Raw genomic sequence first — 15255 nt, forward strand, 5'->3', positions numbered from 1 at the left:
ATACTCCTTTACTTAGATAGATCTTAAGTTATTTAATAAGATAGAAAGCGACTATAGATTCTACTCCTTCTTTCTACGGTCTTCGGCTACTTCTACTATAGATCCTAAAACTTATCCCCCGGACAAGAATATTTTTCCTTCTACGAGTTCGACTATATAACTATATAGTCTAAGTTTTAGTAGTAGTAACCTTTACGAAGAAAGCTATTATAGCTTTATATATATCTATTACGAGAAGTCTTAAAAGTATAGTCCTTTAGCGGGCTTAAGACTATAGAAATCGATAGTATTACTATTCCTTCGCTAATATAGGTAAGTAAAGAGTATTATTTTAGTTATAGCTACTATAGTATTCGTTTTAGCGTCGATTAGTTCTTATTCTACGGTCCTAGAAGAGAGAGAACCCCTAGTAACGTAGCCCTGTCTCTTTATTCGACCTATAGGATAGGCGAGAATATATACCGATTTAATCTTAATATAGGATGTCTTAGTAAGAACTAGTGATGTCTAGATTCGACCGTATAGTTATATAGCCGAATAATGTTACGTAATATTAATGGGTATCTTAGCGAGTAACGTGTCTTAGCGAGTGACGCCTAGACTGAACCAGCGATACCTAGACTCGACCGTATAGCTATACAGCCGGACGATACCACGTAACACTAATGGTTACTTAGGAAACCGGGCGACCCACCCCAGGAGATTATATCTCCCGGTGGACAGCGGCAGGACTTCTTTCTCTCTTCCCTTTAGCTTAACGTCCTTGTTAGACAGGTCCTATAGTAGTTGAACAAGCTCCTATTGAAACCCTCACAGAACCGACCTATAATTTCAATTGGGCGCTTTTATTCCATGCCGTTTCATCGACCTTCGGAGATGACCCTGGCATCGTTCACAATGCCGACGAATATACCCAGCCCTTACCAGTCGCGATTCTCCAAGGCCTGCTAGACTTCCTACCAACCCTTCAATACTTTCCAGAAGATCATCTTGTCGTAGTCAACCTGCTTCGCCGGAGAAAGTTGGCTATCTACCTGATGGTAGTCTGGGCACATCACCTCTTAGGTCTGTCAGTCCAAGTACGCTTGCCTGACCCTGATAGGCGTACAAGTTTTGGAACGGGCAGAATACAACTCCTTCTTCATTGTACAATCCCAGCACTCGGTGAGTGCATTTATCTTTTTGATCAGCACGATGAGGAGGTACTACATCCTGCTTGCGATCGCCGAGCACCAGTGATCCGAGGTCATGGATATGTTCCAGCAGTTGGCTGCGCGAAACACTTCATTGATAAGAGCGAGAAATCAGAGGTGCTTGAATATCTTGATTTTGATGAGCTCCTTCGCTCTGCCGGTGTGTCTGCTACATATTGGCTACTGTTGTACGGTCATCAAGACTACCGGGCGCGTGCCTACAACGCAGCCGTACCTGTCTTCGCCACATTACTTGACGCGATTGATCTAGAAACAAAGCTCCAGAAAATAATTGAATCTTTGCCCGGTGATTTGGGCAAAGAATTTGTCGACTAGAGACATCACATGAATAGCGACTGCCTTCGCGTTTGTAGAAGACATAGAAATGCTACGAGATGTAAAAGTCTCACGAAGCGGACTTTCTTTTGCCTATCCACAGTTCTGCTGCGCGGAAGGAACTTCCACCCATCGATACCCTTTCTTTCTGATGGCAGGCCTGGTCTTAGGCAACGAGATCTACTACAGCCATATAGATCAGTGTTGCCTTTTCAGTACTGCTGGTTGGAGCGTGGTGACCCCCTTGTTCAGTCTACCAGATCCTGTGCATTTTAGAAGAGGTATGTTCCGAGTGCAGCCGGGTGTGCCAACGAAGGCAGGGGAGCAGAAAAGATTCATTTGTAACTTGGACGGATATTCAAATCTCTTCGCAAAATCCTCGCCAATGGTCTCAACACCTCGGAGGCTGATCTCACTCACCTCAGCCGCCAGAACTGGTTGGTACGTTGGTGCGAATGAAAATGCGTGTGAAGTTGGTATCCATTTCCACCTTAACCACCCCCTTCCCCCGGATATCAGTGTAGCTCGACTCCCTGACACCCGCACGAATCTGACGTCAACAGAATTGACAGCTGTCGAATTTGTGATGGGCATTGTAGACTTGGAGAGAAATGCCAAACGTGTCAGCCCCTTTCATCATGCCAACACCTAGAAGATGCTATGTTGGGAAGTCCGTATGAGGACTCCGAAAATTGTGAGACACATGCTTTTCCTCTCAGCTCAATGGAACTAGAGAGACTACACCAACAGCCCAACGATAGTATCCTCATTATTCTCTCAGCGGGTGAGAAATGGAGCAGATGGATGGCAATATTATATGCCGACAGGTACTTACGTATAGTGGAGAGTGCAGAATTTGCTGTTTTTGTGCGCCATCCTAGCGGCTGTCCCGCATGTGCGATCGAGACGACGCGAGTTTGGTTAAAGCATCGAAGAGACCGAGAAGCACAGAGCGACGCTGGACGGGTGGTGATTGTTCTCTAAGCGATACTTGATACGCCAAATGCTCGACATCATCCATGCCTTGCCACCTAGCAAAATGCCGGTGAAATTGGCCTGAAGGGTACGTATGATCGATGGCGAGCACCCGGGGATAAGAAACAGGACAATCAAGAAGGGTTTTTAAACAGAATGTCGGAAATGACAGGCTATTCTTCCATGACAATGTTCCTACAAGTTGGCTGAAAGATGAACGCCGCGTACTTATGTCAGTTCACGCTGGACGGACACCCAAGCCCAGACAAAGAGTGAACAGGTGTGAAGATAAAGGGCGTGAGCCGAAAGAAAGACAGCCTATTTTCCATTATTTTTGGTCCCGCTTCTTGCATGCCCGGTGCAAAAGGGTCATAGTCACGTGCGCGGCCTGGTGGCCCCCTGGACAGACTCAGCCTCGCGGTATTCTGATAGGCTCAACACAGACCTGATATGCGACATACAAGTTCTTTCCGCCTTGTTTTCTCATCATTCTGTGTCGCAATCTTGTTCGCGTAATCCATTTGATGTTGCGTTCGCTCGCGGATTCATCAACGTCGCGTCGCTTGCGCCGCAAGTTGGTACTAGTATTTAGTGTTGTGCTGGCGTTTTGGCCGGGCATGGATGGGACATCTTCTCGCGTATGTGAATCGCGATAGATGATTGGTTTGATCGCGTAGAGATGAGTTACTCATGAACTCTTGGGGAATGGAGCGTCACACGAGTCCACTGCCCTGTGCGGCGAGCAGGAGCAGTTACCTTGTAGATCTGGATTTTGTCTGCTCTCTTAGGAGGGCATTCCCCCCCAAAAAGTTGAGCCTCTGTATCCACTCGAAAGATACGCCTCTTTTGCTCTGAACAGCCATGGACACTGCGATCAATGGTGCTGCCCCCGGCAACGGCAGTGGAAGCGCTCACCCCGCCCCTTTGGCCGCACCACCGACACGAACGCCGCCTAGGCAAAATGGAAAAGATTAATGCGTTCAATGAACGCTACAAAAACACAACCGCGAACATCTCCATCGAACCAATCTACGAGATCATCGCTATCATGCAGCACACCAAGATCCTCTGGTTCGCCATTCAAGGCATCCCAAGCCGGTCAATCGCCTTCGAGCTCCGCAACGACTTTGAGAAACTCATACCTAGAACACAACCTGAAAAGCACATCTCCACACTCGAAGAATTCATCCTCCTTATAATCGGCCCTATCGCACACGGCGCAGATCCCGGATCAGACCCAGACGTCGTCGTTGGCAATGTGGTGGCACTCACAAACCAAAACTTCGACCGCAAAGACCTCGAGCGCGCCCTGGAGCACGCACTAATCGACGACGGAGGATCGATCCTCGCTGGGCAAAAGGAACGCCAAGCCCTACGAAGAGGACACGGCGGCGCTGAGGCGCTGGAGACTTGAGGTTGGGCCAGAGGATCCTAGCACTACGGAAGTACCTCGCTTTCCCAAGAAAATCAAGAAGATGGCCATTCAATGGTTGGGACTGGAGCTGCTGAATAGGAAGATTGAGGATAAGATGGGCAATGATGACGGGGATGCTGCGCGGGAGAAGGCTGTATTGAAAGCGAGGCTGCTGGAGATTAGACGGGATGGAGCGATTCTACGGAGATTCGAAGACGAAGAAGAAGAAGAAGAAGATGATGATGATGATGATGACAAAGAAGGAGGAGATCACAAAGGCACAGACGATGACGAAGAAGACAACGAATGGTGCCTGTCCGAGACATAGGCAATGCTAGTTCGATAAGGGGAAAGGGATAGATCTACCCAGAGTAGCATGACGATTTCTGTGGGCAAAACATTTGGGAAGGATTGCTCACGGTCAGAACAAAGATTGGCCAGGCTCGAGGCGTATTGGCAGGGGAAACCATGTACCGTACCATTAGCTACTTGTCTATGATACTATGATGCTATGATACAAGGATATCATTCAAGCCTGAACAAGCTCTTGAGCGGAACCAGAGGCAAGTCCAGTATACCGTTCGGCACCGATCAACCCGCCAGTGGCTATTCCTACGAATCCGCCAATTTTCGCATCTTCGTCGCTGCGAACCAATACACTGGTTTGTTAAAGTCGACCTCAAATCTCCAGGACTCCTTGGTTGTCGGAGACACAAGGTCTAAAATGTAGCCTGTGAAACTTGATTCAGGGAGCTGAAGAGGAGATTTTGGGTCAGAAGACAGGTGCACTGGACCATCCATTTTATGTTTGATGGATCCATAAGTATCCGTAACTGCTAATTCTGGCTGCTGGGTTCGGAAAATCACGTCTTGACCCTTCATCAAGACAATACTGAAGTAGGTCTGACCATCGAATCGCGATTCGTATGTCCATGCAATGAAGTTGTAAGGACCGACCGCTCCTCGTACCATGTCCCAACGAGCACTGATTGCTCCCCAGGAATCAGAGTTCCAATTATGCTCCCGTCCCCCAATGCCATTCAGATTGAATAGCGTCCCCAGGATGGTAAGATTTGTCTGAACAAGGCCGACTGGGACGTTCTCTACCCAGTAAAGAAAAGGAGCGAAGAGTGGATTGCCTTTGCGATCGGGATAGATCCGCCCGTTAGGGTAGACTGCAGGAGAAATTGACTCTAGAGTGTATGTGCCCTTTACTGTCTTTGAGTCAATGGTCATGACAGTGTACTTGTAGTCGTTCGACACCTCGAAAGTCCAGTTCAGACCAGAAGTGCTATTAGCCCATGTCCCTGTTGTACTATTTTTGCACTGCAGCACAATGGATTCGTGCGCAAACGCATTCTCCAAATACCGCGTTCCGTTTGGCCAGGTGCCCTGGCTGCAATAAGCAGGCGCTGAGCGGCTGTATGGCCGGCAACTGTGCCTCGGCTGAAGAAAATTGATATTCCCATCGTCCCATCTGTGGAAACGCCATCAAAGGACCAATCTTCGGTAGCAGTCAAGTTGAAATTTGAAACCATAGGATAGTCGAAATGCGTCAAAGGGTCACCACCCATGTCGCTCGTCCCATTGACATATTCGCCAGCCAGAGTCTGGTGGCTCGTGCATTTAGTCCCAGTGTGTGGCAATGCCAGCAGGCCGGATATAATAGAAATGAAAGACGCAAATGACCAGAGCAGGTACATCTTTGACTCGTGGTTGAAGAAGTGTGGTAGGTGAGAATAAGAGAGACCGAAAGGTGAATATCCAGTATCGGGTTAATGAAAGTCATTGTAGAACTGGAACTTGGATTGAGCAAAGCTTTATACTCCAGAAGCTCAGGTTTACTCCCCCAGTCATCGCTGGTCCTCAGACTTGAGTAGCCACTCTCCCGATAGAGACGTGTGTACATCGTGTATGTCTCAAAGTACCCCCGACTTTGGCTTAGCTGGGCTTAAGGTAAGCTCTCCATACCGAAAGTGGCTGTGAACTTAACCCTACTAGCTTCAACAAACAGGTATTCGCAAGGAGACACCCATTTTAAGATGATGTGTCTTCCGGGTTTGGCCTCAATCATACTGATTACGTAAATCACAAACATGATCAAGTACAGCAGGCAGACGGGAATCTGCAGTTCCACTGTTCAAAGATAATCGTCCGCTAAACTTGATCCAGGGGGTCGTTCCGGCCAATAAGGCTACAGTATCCAAGTGGTCTTCCCGAGTGTTTCAATACTAAGCTCACAGGACTAATTGAGCTTGGCACCAGGCGGTCAATCTAAATCTCCTTCTCTTGCTTGTTGACCCTATATTCTTATAGGATGAGCTTGAACTGTTCCCTAACTGATATTTCATGCCCCATGATCTCGAGACAGAGAATACCAGACAGAAAACTTGGAATCCCCTGTACATGTTAAGTGCGTAGCACATGCTGTGTTGGATCTTGGTTCTCACATCGACTAGACGCTAAATTTGCGACTACAACTGCGACTGACACACCCTTTCCTTTGGAGAGTAGAGTAATTATGGTATACAGGGGTCCTAGCAAAGGGTGTAATATATGTCGAGCTCGCCATATCAAGGTAGCTCGAGTTCTGAGCCATACCTTATGAAAGACGAATAAGCTTCAACAGTGTGATTTAGGAAGACCATATTGCAGCAATTGTACCTCAACACAACGCACTTGTTTAGGGTATTATCATGTATTTGAGCATACACATCGAGATAAGACCCTCAAAGTATCTAAGCGCATGCAAACCCTTGCGCTTGTTCACCAATTAAACCCCTTTTCAGCCGCGAAAGACGGTAGTGGAACTACTGCGCCAGCATCCATGGATATAATTGGATTTCTATCAATGCCTATTCCACCATCGATCCCACCTGACATCGAATATTCAGCTTTGAACTTCTTTTTCCTCAATTATAGCATGACCCCAAACAGCCAGGCTACATATGGGTTTCTGGACCTTCTACCTTTCTTGTATTCTCGATCCAGTCATTCATCTGCATTGGTCATCGCCACAACTGCATTCGCTGTCAACATATACTGCTTGTGGGGTCTTTGCGACCGTGATGCTTCCACGGCTAGCAAACTATACTTCAAGGCGGTGATGAAGGCTAAGGACGACATAGTCGATCCAATACAAACTAGTTCAGACGACTTGCTAATGACAACCTCATTCTAGAGGCCTACGATGACCTCAACTCATCTTTTCAGCAAATACGCGGCAAAGCGCTGCATGCAGCTGGCTCGATTGCATTAATCAAGCACAGAGCGGCGTTAAACCACCGGGACAAGCTTTTTCACCGGATCGCCATCGCTGTTCAAAGTAAGCTAGTTCGCCTTGCGTTGAAGGACATTACCAGTATTGAGCAACTTAAAATTGTTGACATCTGGCAAGAAGACAGCCCCGTGGAGCATAGTCCTGCAATCGAAGCGGACAGGTTGGCATTTCAATACGTTCAACTAAAAGCTCAGTTGCATACAGGAACAAGAGCTGATTACCCATCTATACTTGCCCAAGCAATTGCTCTCAGGACTAGGTGTATGCAGTGGCTCGATGCCCTTCCTGATTCCTGGCGTCCAACATCAGTCTCCATAGATGGTATTGAAGCGTCTGTCAAAATACCTGGCATTTACGACACGAAGTGTGACGTGTACATCAACCTCTCAATAGCCAATATCCGGAACTGGCACCGTACGGTTAAGCTTGGAGTCTTGCAGATTATTTCGCAATGCCTTAATGGGAGCCTGGACATCGATTACACCCTTCGACGAGTACTGGCTAACAGCACCAGGGAGGGTGCACAAATCATTGTGGACGAAATATGCGCAAGCCTCCCATTCCATGCCGGTAATATTATGCAGCGAACCTTCCCAATGCTAGGCAACAAGCCCAAGATCTGTTTCCCTCAAGCATGTGTTTCCTTTCAAACCGACCCGGAGTATCGAAGATTTCCTGAGTCAGAAACCGAGAATTCACGCCATATCGTATCGTCTGGAATGTGGATGATTCATGGGACATTGACCAATGTGCTTAGACTAATTGAAAATGAGCATACTGGTTCGTCGTCCTGTATCACTATTCGTCAGGGGCAGGTGGAGTGGATTCAGAACCAGATCCTGAGACTGCAGAGGGTCTTCTCTTTCCCTGTATGCGTTCAGAGCTCGCACACTCAACTATACAATACAATCTAAGTCTACCGTTAGGCAGTATCTATGAATATAAAGTGGCTGCTAAGACTTGTAGAGCCGTGACTAGAAGCGCGAGGGAAATTCTTCTTCTTCTATACTCGCAGGGGTATACTCCACCGCGCGCGGCGTCGTTGGCTAGCTAGTTCTCGTGTATATAAAGGTCTTCAGCATCGTAAACAAGGGATAACTACGAAGTATTCGACATTACGCATAACGATCAGCGATCAGTGCGTTATCTTACTAAAGAGTTTACGAACCTAAAACCGATTTTTAAGAAGAAGGATTTCGAAGTATAGTGAATAAGAATAATCTCTAATAGTATATACTCTCTACTAAATAGGGGGCAAAATACAACCCTCGATAAGCAAGTGAAGTTAAATAAATCATTAGCATTCGGAAAAGAATTCCGCCGGTTCACCCGCTCCAGCCGCCAAACTGGAGCGCAACCTCATTGGCGGATTCGAAACATCGGGGGCCCAGATTTGTTTCTCCCTCTCCATCCTCCATCACCAACGGTCCAAACTCCGAACAGGCACCGAATCCACAGGTAAGACAAAGAGCAAACAGCAAACAGGGAAATTTGCTTCAAGGGAACGTTATTCGCGCAGTACATCAAAAACATCAAACGCCAAGCACGATGTCCTCGCAATCCGCACCAGATCAACCCCACCCCAAACCTCAGCCTGTCTTGGACGAGCAGGAGGCAGACGACGGTGCAGATAGTACAAGCGCACCAAATGAGAACAACAGCGACAACGACGCCACTTCTGCGGCCGAAGGTGCGACAGCAGCAGACACAGACACAGGCGATCTGCCAATGAGCATGAGCGCGAGCGTGCTCCTGACGAACCTGCCCAAGGACGCCAGCCACGCGCTGGCGCTGGTCGACGAATTGGATGATTTCAAAGGTGAGTAAGCCTTTTTCTTGCCTTGTCATATTATTTCTTCCTTTTACATTGGAATCCCTTGACACCTGTACGTGATGGATCGTCCGCTCTCTACTGGACAACCCCATTCCATCCTCCCGGTACTGACTCCTTCTGTGCCTCTTGCTGCTGTATAGTCTCGGTACGCTTCCAACCGATCGGGTCGGCGCCGATCCTGAAGCAGAAGGTGTTCAAGATCAGTGCGTCGTCGCGGTTCAGCGTGGTGCTGAATTTCCTGCGGAAGAAGGTTGGGGTGCGTGAGGGCGATGGGCTTTTCCTCTATGTGAACAGCGTCTTTGCACCTGGGCTTGATGAGGGGGTGGGGAATTTGTTCAGGGTATGTCTTTTCTGGAGGCTGAATTTGGAAAACTAGTTCAGACGAGACGAGGAGAGGAAGAATTATGCTAATATTTGATTGTTATTATCATGATATCTAGTGCTTCAAGGTGGATGATCAGTTGATCGTGAGTTACTCGAGAACGCCTGCCTTTGGATGACGGACAAAACGTATCAAACGCTTATTGGTATTCCTCGACCCGAAAATGTACCCATTAAACGCCCTCAGCCAAACCGCAAATCAGCTACGACTATCCAGACTGAATGGCAGCCTTGAATGCCTCGGTGACCTTGGCATCGCTCTTATAAACATGCTGAGGACCGGGATAGCTTCGGTCGGTGACTTCATCTTTGTACTGTTGGATTGCAGCAAGGCCCATTTCCCACATGGAGCCGTACTTCTTGACAAACTTGGGCATGAATGAATCTGGTGGACGAATTCCGATCATGTCGATCTGAACCAAGACTTGTCCACTTGTCTGGTTGCCAGCGCCAATACCAATAGTTGGGATTTTCAGAGCATTGGTTACTTCGGCAGCAATGTCGGATGGGACACATTCTAGGACCACAGCAAAAGCACCGGCATCCTCCACGGCCTTTGCATCTTTCAGCAAGGCCATGGCCTTATCCAGTGTATTTCCCTGAACGCGAAAGCCACCAAGAGCGTGTTGTCGTTGTGGAGTGAGGCCGATATGCGCAACCAGGGGAATACCAGCGGTGGTGATCTTCTTGATGGCGGGAGCCATCTCAGCACCGCCCTCCAGCTTGACGCTCTGCATGCGGCCTTGCTTGACCATCTGAATGGCACTGGCCAGGGCCTGTTCGGGACTGATCTCGTAGGAACCCATTGGAAGGTCACCGACGGTGAAAGATCTGTTGACAGCTCGGCTGACGGCGCGAGCTGACATGATCATTTCGTCTAGCGTGACTTCTGAGGTGTCGGGCATTCCTAGTGAAACCATAGCCAGAGAATCACCGACCAAAATCATGTCCATTCCAGCTTCTTGTGCCATGAGGGCTGAGGGGAAGTTGTGGGCGGTCAACATTGTGATTGGAGTCTTGTCCGCGTGCATCTTTTGTAAGGTTTGAATGGTGACAGGTTTCTGGCCTCGGGCAGCGAGAGATGGGGCTGCAGGGGCATGTGAGCTCCAACGCAGCTGTTGCCATGGTCGGGTGGGAGTAGATGGTAGGGTGTGACAGGACTGTCTAAGCAGTGGTCTCGTGAGGTTCAAGGAGGAGGCTCGAGACATGCAGACGACGGAAGCCATGCCTTCTGATCAATGCTTCAGGTTCTTCGTCTTCACCCAGGATTGCTGTTCGAACGCAGGAAAAAAGGAGATGGAAGGAGACCAGGTGGCACGTTGAAAGATGCGTGAGTCATTTCTTCGAAGGAAGGAGCGAGAGGCGGTGGGTGAGGGAGAAAAGAAGGAGAAATTGATGATTGTCGTCGTGCTGGATTCTTTAAGCGTAAATCTGAGGAAGGGCAACAACAAGGATGAGATGAGAATTGTTATGGTGCATCGGACGATGAGCCTCGGTGTTTCGGTTTTCGGTTTGGCTTCGGGGGCCAGAGTCGGCTAACACCTAAGAGTTAAGGGTAGGCAGCGCCACTTAAGGTCATAACTAAGTCAATTGAGGTTAGGTGCCTAGCTGCCCGTATTTGGTGTATTCCGGGGCACCGAGGGTCCAGGTGGTCCCCGTTCGGTTACCTAAAGAACTCGGTAGGCCCTGCCACTCCCCGTGAGTACAAGTCAGGTGCCAGTGGTGCCCGTATCTGCCAGTCCTATTGCCACTCCCAGCCATGGCCCGAGGCGCAAAGTCTGGATCAGGCGGTCTGGCGGTGCAAGGCTGCCGTCCAGCCTGGTCCTCTCTGCTGTGACATAAGTAGTTGGTCGGCTGACTCCGCTCTCTCATCAAGTAGGACTCTCGTCATGCTTAAAATAAATGAGGATCGTCTGGTACTCCATTACTTTATTTTGCAATCCGGTGATCATTCGCCTACTCGCAAGGTATGTACTCCGCTCTCGTCAACACATAACTCAATGGAATACAGACCAAGTGGGTGTTTCGTGGTCACCAGTGGCTCCCTTCGGCTAGACTTTGGGCGATGGGCACAACTGGCTTAGGCGCTTGGGTCCGCCCAGTGTCACAGTTGAGGGAAAGCGGGAAAGCGCAATGGCTGCCCCACGTTGCGAGTGGTTTTGGGTCACTACGTCTTGCTTGTCTCTTGTCGTGCCCTCCTCCATTCCCACCCCGATCATCATCATCAGTCACCATCACCACCAACAATCACCTCAGTTCACCTCATTTCCTCTGTTTGTTTCCACCATTTTCTTTGTTTCACTTGCCCAAGCCTCTTGAAGCAAACCCACACGCCCGCTTACCTAGAACCATCAACAATTACCTTCTTCCTTCACCTACTTCGTGTCGTCTTCCCGCTTCCCAGACAAAGAACCTCCGAAGGGATTCCGAGAAGGAGTGTCACCTGCCTCACCTGTCTCTGCGGGAGCCAAAATCACATCCCCATCCCTGTATCGTGCCCCATCTACTTCCGAGTCCGACCTCGCTGTTCTGTTGCCACCACCACCACCACCACACACCCTTACCACACTTGCCTTGGGACACCGTAAGTCCATCTAGTCCCGTTCATCCTTGAATTCACCACTGGTCGAGAGGCACGCATTCAGCCTTTTGGTTGGGCCCGCGGGACCAACGCAGTCAAGAGGAGACGAGAGACACAATCAACATGAGTAGTCCTAAGCGGAGGATAGAGACGGATGTGATGAAGCTCATGATGAGCGACTATGAGGTGACTCTGGTCAATGACAACATGCAAGAATTCTATGTCATCTTCAAAGGACCTACAGAAAGTAAGAGCACGGTGTCTTGGTCAATCAATGACAACGGTGACTGACTGATGGGCTTTTGTGACTGCTGCAGCACCCTTTTCAGATGGCAAATGGAAAGTCCACGTCGAGTTGCCAGACCAATATCCTTACAAATCGCCTTCCATTGGCTTCGTCAACCGCATCTTCCACCCCAATATTGATGAATTGTTGGTCTACCCAAAACGAGAACGGTGCATGAGAAGGCTGTGCTAATGGGGCCTTGCAGGTCAGGATCAGTCTGCTTGGATGTCATCAATCAGACTTGGTCCCCTATGTTTGACATGATCAACATCTTTGAAGTATTTCTACCACAACTGTTACGATATCCCAATCCCACCGATCCCTTGAATGGTGAAGCGGCCGCTCTGTTGATGAGGGAGCCTAGGAGTTACGATGCTCGAGTCAAGGGTAAGAAAGTCCTGGAATCGTTTGCTATTTGCAGGGATATGGAACTAAATTGAAATGTTCTAGAGTACGTCAACCAGTACGCAACCAACATCCACGATGATGCGGACGAGGAAGAAGGCGAGACAGACGGCGAACTCAGCGAGGTGGAAGACTTCAACAGCGATGGAGAAGACGAACCCGCTGGAAAACTGGAAGATGTTTGAGCCTGGAGTCAAGGAGCCAAGGAGCCAAAGATATTCGATCGGTCTTATCTGAATTCACCGCTTTTGATGAGTTGACTGGGAAGGCGCTGGAGGAGTGCAATGGGTTCAACAAGGAGCATCAGGAATCACGGATCAAGAATCATGGACCAGGGACCAGGCGCCAGGGACCAACGGGGTTTCCATCTTTGATATTTTGGTTGTGCACACAGCAGACGCAAGTCTTCCCTTTCCTATCTCATATGAGTAGATATGATTGCTGAGCGTACGGGTAGATTCTAGGCCTCGGTGCTCTGGCTCGCCTCTCAATCTGATATTCACCGTTACATACCTACTACTATGAGATGATTTTGAGTGAACATGAGTGGAATGGGGAGTGGAGAATGAGTGTGCTGTGGTCAGGGTCTCTTTATCTTATCGTGCGCGGTATCGAATGCTCTGGCCACTGCACTTGACCATCAAGCAGTGCTCGGCACTCGTAATGCTAAGTCTGATACTGATAATAAGCGGGTGCGAAATGCGACATTTCATGGTCACGGAGGACACGGAGGACACGGAGGAAGTCTAGTGATCGGCTTGATCCACTCTCGCCTAGCTATCAATACGACGATACGGTCCAACTCAGCTCCATACCGTAGACTTACGCAACCTCGTGACATCCTACTGTAGTGACTCGTATGTACCACGTGTACTCCATACCCTACGAATTACCACGTCATTCCCAAACACTCGTTCGTCGTTACCGTCTGTTCGGTCGCTCGTTACCCATCTGAACTTCTTTGTATGATAGCTAGTTATTCGTCATCTGGGACACTTCCCCATACTCACGAGTTACGACTCACGACTCACGACAGGCATCTCTCAATCCTGAAACACCAGGCGGCCCCCATCATTCATCTTGCTGAGATCCTCCGTACTCCTGAAAACGGTTCCCCTCGTCCATCCCACTTGCTCCCTCCCTATCTATCTCAATTGATCTTCTCCCCCTCGTGCTGTTGATCGGCCTCACGGCCAGAGTCACTCACCTGAAGCAATTTGAGCTCCTCACGCCCTCGTACTGCAATTGATCCCGTCATGGCCCAACCGCAACAAGCATCACCAGAATTAACCACCCTCACGACCCTCCCACCAGAAGTCCTCCTCAACATCTTCGCATACCTAGAAGTCCCCGACCTCCTCCAAACCAGCCGGACGTGCCACCAACTACGCACGCTGGCATGCGACCCATTACTGCACCTGACCCGCCTACACTCAGCCTCACAAACACTATCCTACCTCCTGGCCCGCCGCGCCTCCAAATCATCTATCAGCCCACCATCGTCATGGATCTGCCTAAGCAAGACGAACGTGCTGTCGCGGCAGATTTCGAAATCCCTGATTCGCATCCGCCTCTCCCACAACCTGGAGCACCGCCCGAGTCCCGCTGAGCTGGTCGAACGCGCCATCTTGCTGCCTGTCTGTGGAAGCAGTTACTCCAGCCCTGTCTCGCCCGCGCTCATTCAGTCCCATCAGGCTGTTCAGCGGAGAAGCCTCCGCGATCGCCTCGCCCGCAAACTCCAGCGTCGGCCCAGTGTTGCTAGCCTCGTCGACCTCAATATCATCCCCGCGGAGTGTGTGCGCGCAACGACCAATTCATCCAGGTCGACAACATCCTACTCCACGGCAGCCAAGTGCACCAACTGCTGCACCACTTCTTCTTCGCCTTCGTCTCCCTGTACAACCCTGCACTCAGGATCCCAACCCCACCACCCCCATCCCCAATCAACCTCCGTCATAGTTTCGCCCGCAATCGTCCTCACGCGCCGCAATGTAATCCGTGAGACGCTCAAAGACGGGCTGCGCGCTTGGGTCGAGGGACGCGGCCTGCAAGCCCAGAAGCGCAAGGCAGACGAACTCGACGCCGCCGAGCGCGCCAACGTCAAGACCCTTGTGCGCCGCTTCGCCGCCCGCAAGCTCGCCGCTGACGCTGAGCTGGATTGGGTGCGCGAGAGGAGAAGAAGGCGTGCCGCCGCGGCTGCTTCTGGATCTGGAGTTGGAACTTCTGTTTCGCAGAAGCAATGTGCGCTCCCGCCGGAATCGCGGCAGCGCTGCTGGGGCCGCGAAGCCGAGATGGCGAAGGCGAAGGATCGGGAGAGGAGGGAGAGGTTGCGCCATGATCACGACCATAATCATGATCATCCTGGCGCCGGTGGCAATGACGGCGGTCGTGCGGATGCCGGTGGTGGTGGTGGTGGTGGTGGTATTGGTGAGGGTGTCGATCATCCCTATTGTTGCAGCGTTTGCCCGCAGCCAACCCGTGCGCATGTCCTGGGTCTCAAGCGGTTCTGGGAGGGTGTCATTAGGGCCGCGGCTGCTGGTTGACGTCCACATTGACATTGAAAGGGGAGG

General features: G+C 50.0%; 6 protein-coding genes across 6 annotated transcripts; 4 read left to right on the plus strand and 2 right to left on the minus strand.

Annotated features, from left to right (window-relative positions):
• Positions 1–4530: 4530 nt before the first annotated feature.
• A1O9_12076 (uncharacterized protein) lies at positions 4531–5492 on the minus strand (the record flags this gene model as incomplete). The annotated part of the gene is made up of 2 exons (XM_013398875.1): positions 4531–5225; positions 5288–5492. The coding sequence occupies 2 exons, from the start codon at positions 5490–5492 to the stop codon at positions 4531–4533; spliced, it is 900 nt and encodes a 299-aa protein (XP_013254329.1).
• Positions 5493–6439: 947 nt separating this feature from the next.
• Positions 6440–8064, plus strand: A1O9_12077 (uncharacterized protein; the record flags this gene model as incomplete). The annotated part of the gene is made up of 2 exons (XM_013398876.1): positions 6440–6496; positions 6548–8064. The coding sequence occupies 2 exons, from the start codon at positions 6440–6442 to the stop codon at positions 7097–7099; spliced, it is 609 nt and encodes a 202-aa protein (XP_013254330.1). The 3' UTR covers positions 7100–8064.
• A 682-nt stretch (positions 8065–8746) lies between these two features.
• A1O9_12078 (autophagy-like protein 12) lies at positions 8747–9532 on the plus strand (the record flags this gene model as incomplete). The annotated part of the gene is made up of 3 exons (XM_013398877.1): positions 8747–9017; positions 9173–9372; positions 9473–9532. The coding sequence occupies 3 exons, from the start codon at positions 8747–8749 to the stop codon at positions 9530–9532; spliced, it is 531 nt and encodes a 176-aa protein (XP_013254331.1).
• Positions 9533–9622: 90 nt separating this feature from the next.
• On the minus strand, positions 9623–10621 carry A1O9_12079 (3-methyl-2-oxobutanoate hydroxymethyltransferase; the record flags this gene model as incomplete). The annotated part of the gene is made up of 1 exon (XM_013398878.1): positions 9623–10621. The coding sequence occupies one exon, from the start codon at positions 10619–10621 to the stop codon at positions 9623–9625; it is 999 nt and encodes a 332-aa protein (XP_013254332.1).
• A 1496-nt stretch (positions 10622–12117) lies between these two features.
• A1O9_12080 (ubiquitin-conjugating enzyme E2 8) lies at positions 12118–12870 on the plus strand (the record flags this gene model as incomplete). Its single annotated transcript, XM_013398879.1, has 4 exons — positions 12118–12241; positions 12312–12426; positions 12486–12667; positions 12731–12870. 4 exons carry the CDS (start codon positions 12118–12120, stop codon positions 12868–12870), a joined length of 561 nt encoding a protein of 186 aa, XP_013254333.1.
• A 1071-nt stretch (positions 12871–13941) lies between these two features.
• Positions 13942–15228, plus strand: A1O9_12081 (uncharacterized protein; the record flags this gene model as incomplete). The annotated part of the gene is made up of 1 exon (XM_013398880.1): positions 13942–15228. The coding sequence occupies one exon, from the start codon at positions 13942–13944 to the stop codon at positions 15226–15228; it is 1287 nt and encodes a 428-aa protein (XP_013254334.1).
• Positions 15229–15255: the final 27 nt, after the last annotated feature.

The sequence above is a fragment of the Exophiala aquamarina genome (assembly GCF_000709125.1).
Source record: "Exophiala aquamarina CBS 119918 chromosome Unknown aczIA-supercont1.21, whole genome shotgun sequence".
NCBI classification, from domain to species: domain Eukaryota; kingdom Fungi; phylum Ascomycota; class Eurotiomycetes; order Chaetothyriales; family Herpotrichiellaceae; genus Exophiala; species Exophiala aquamarina.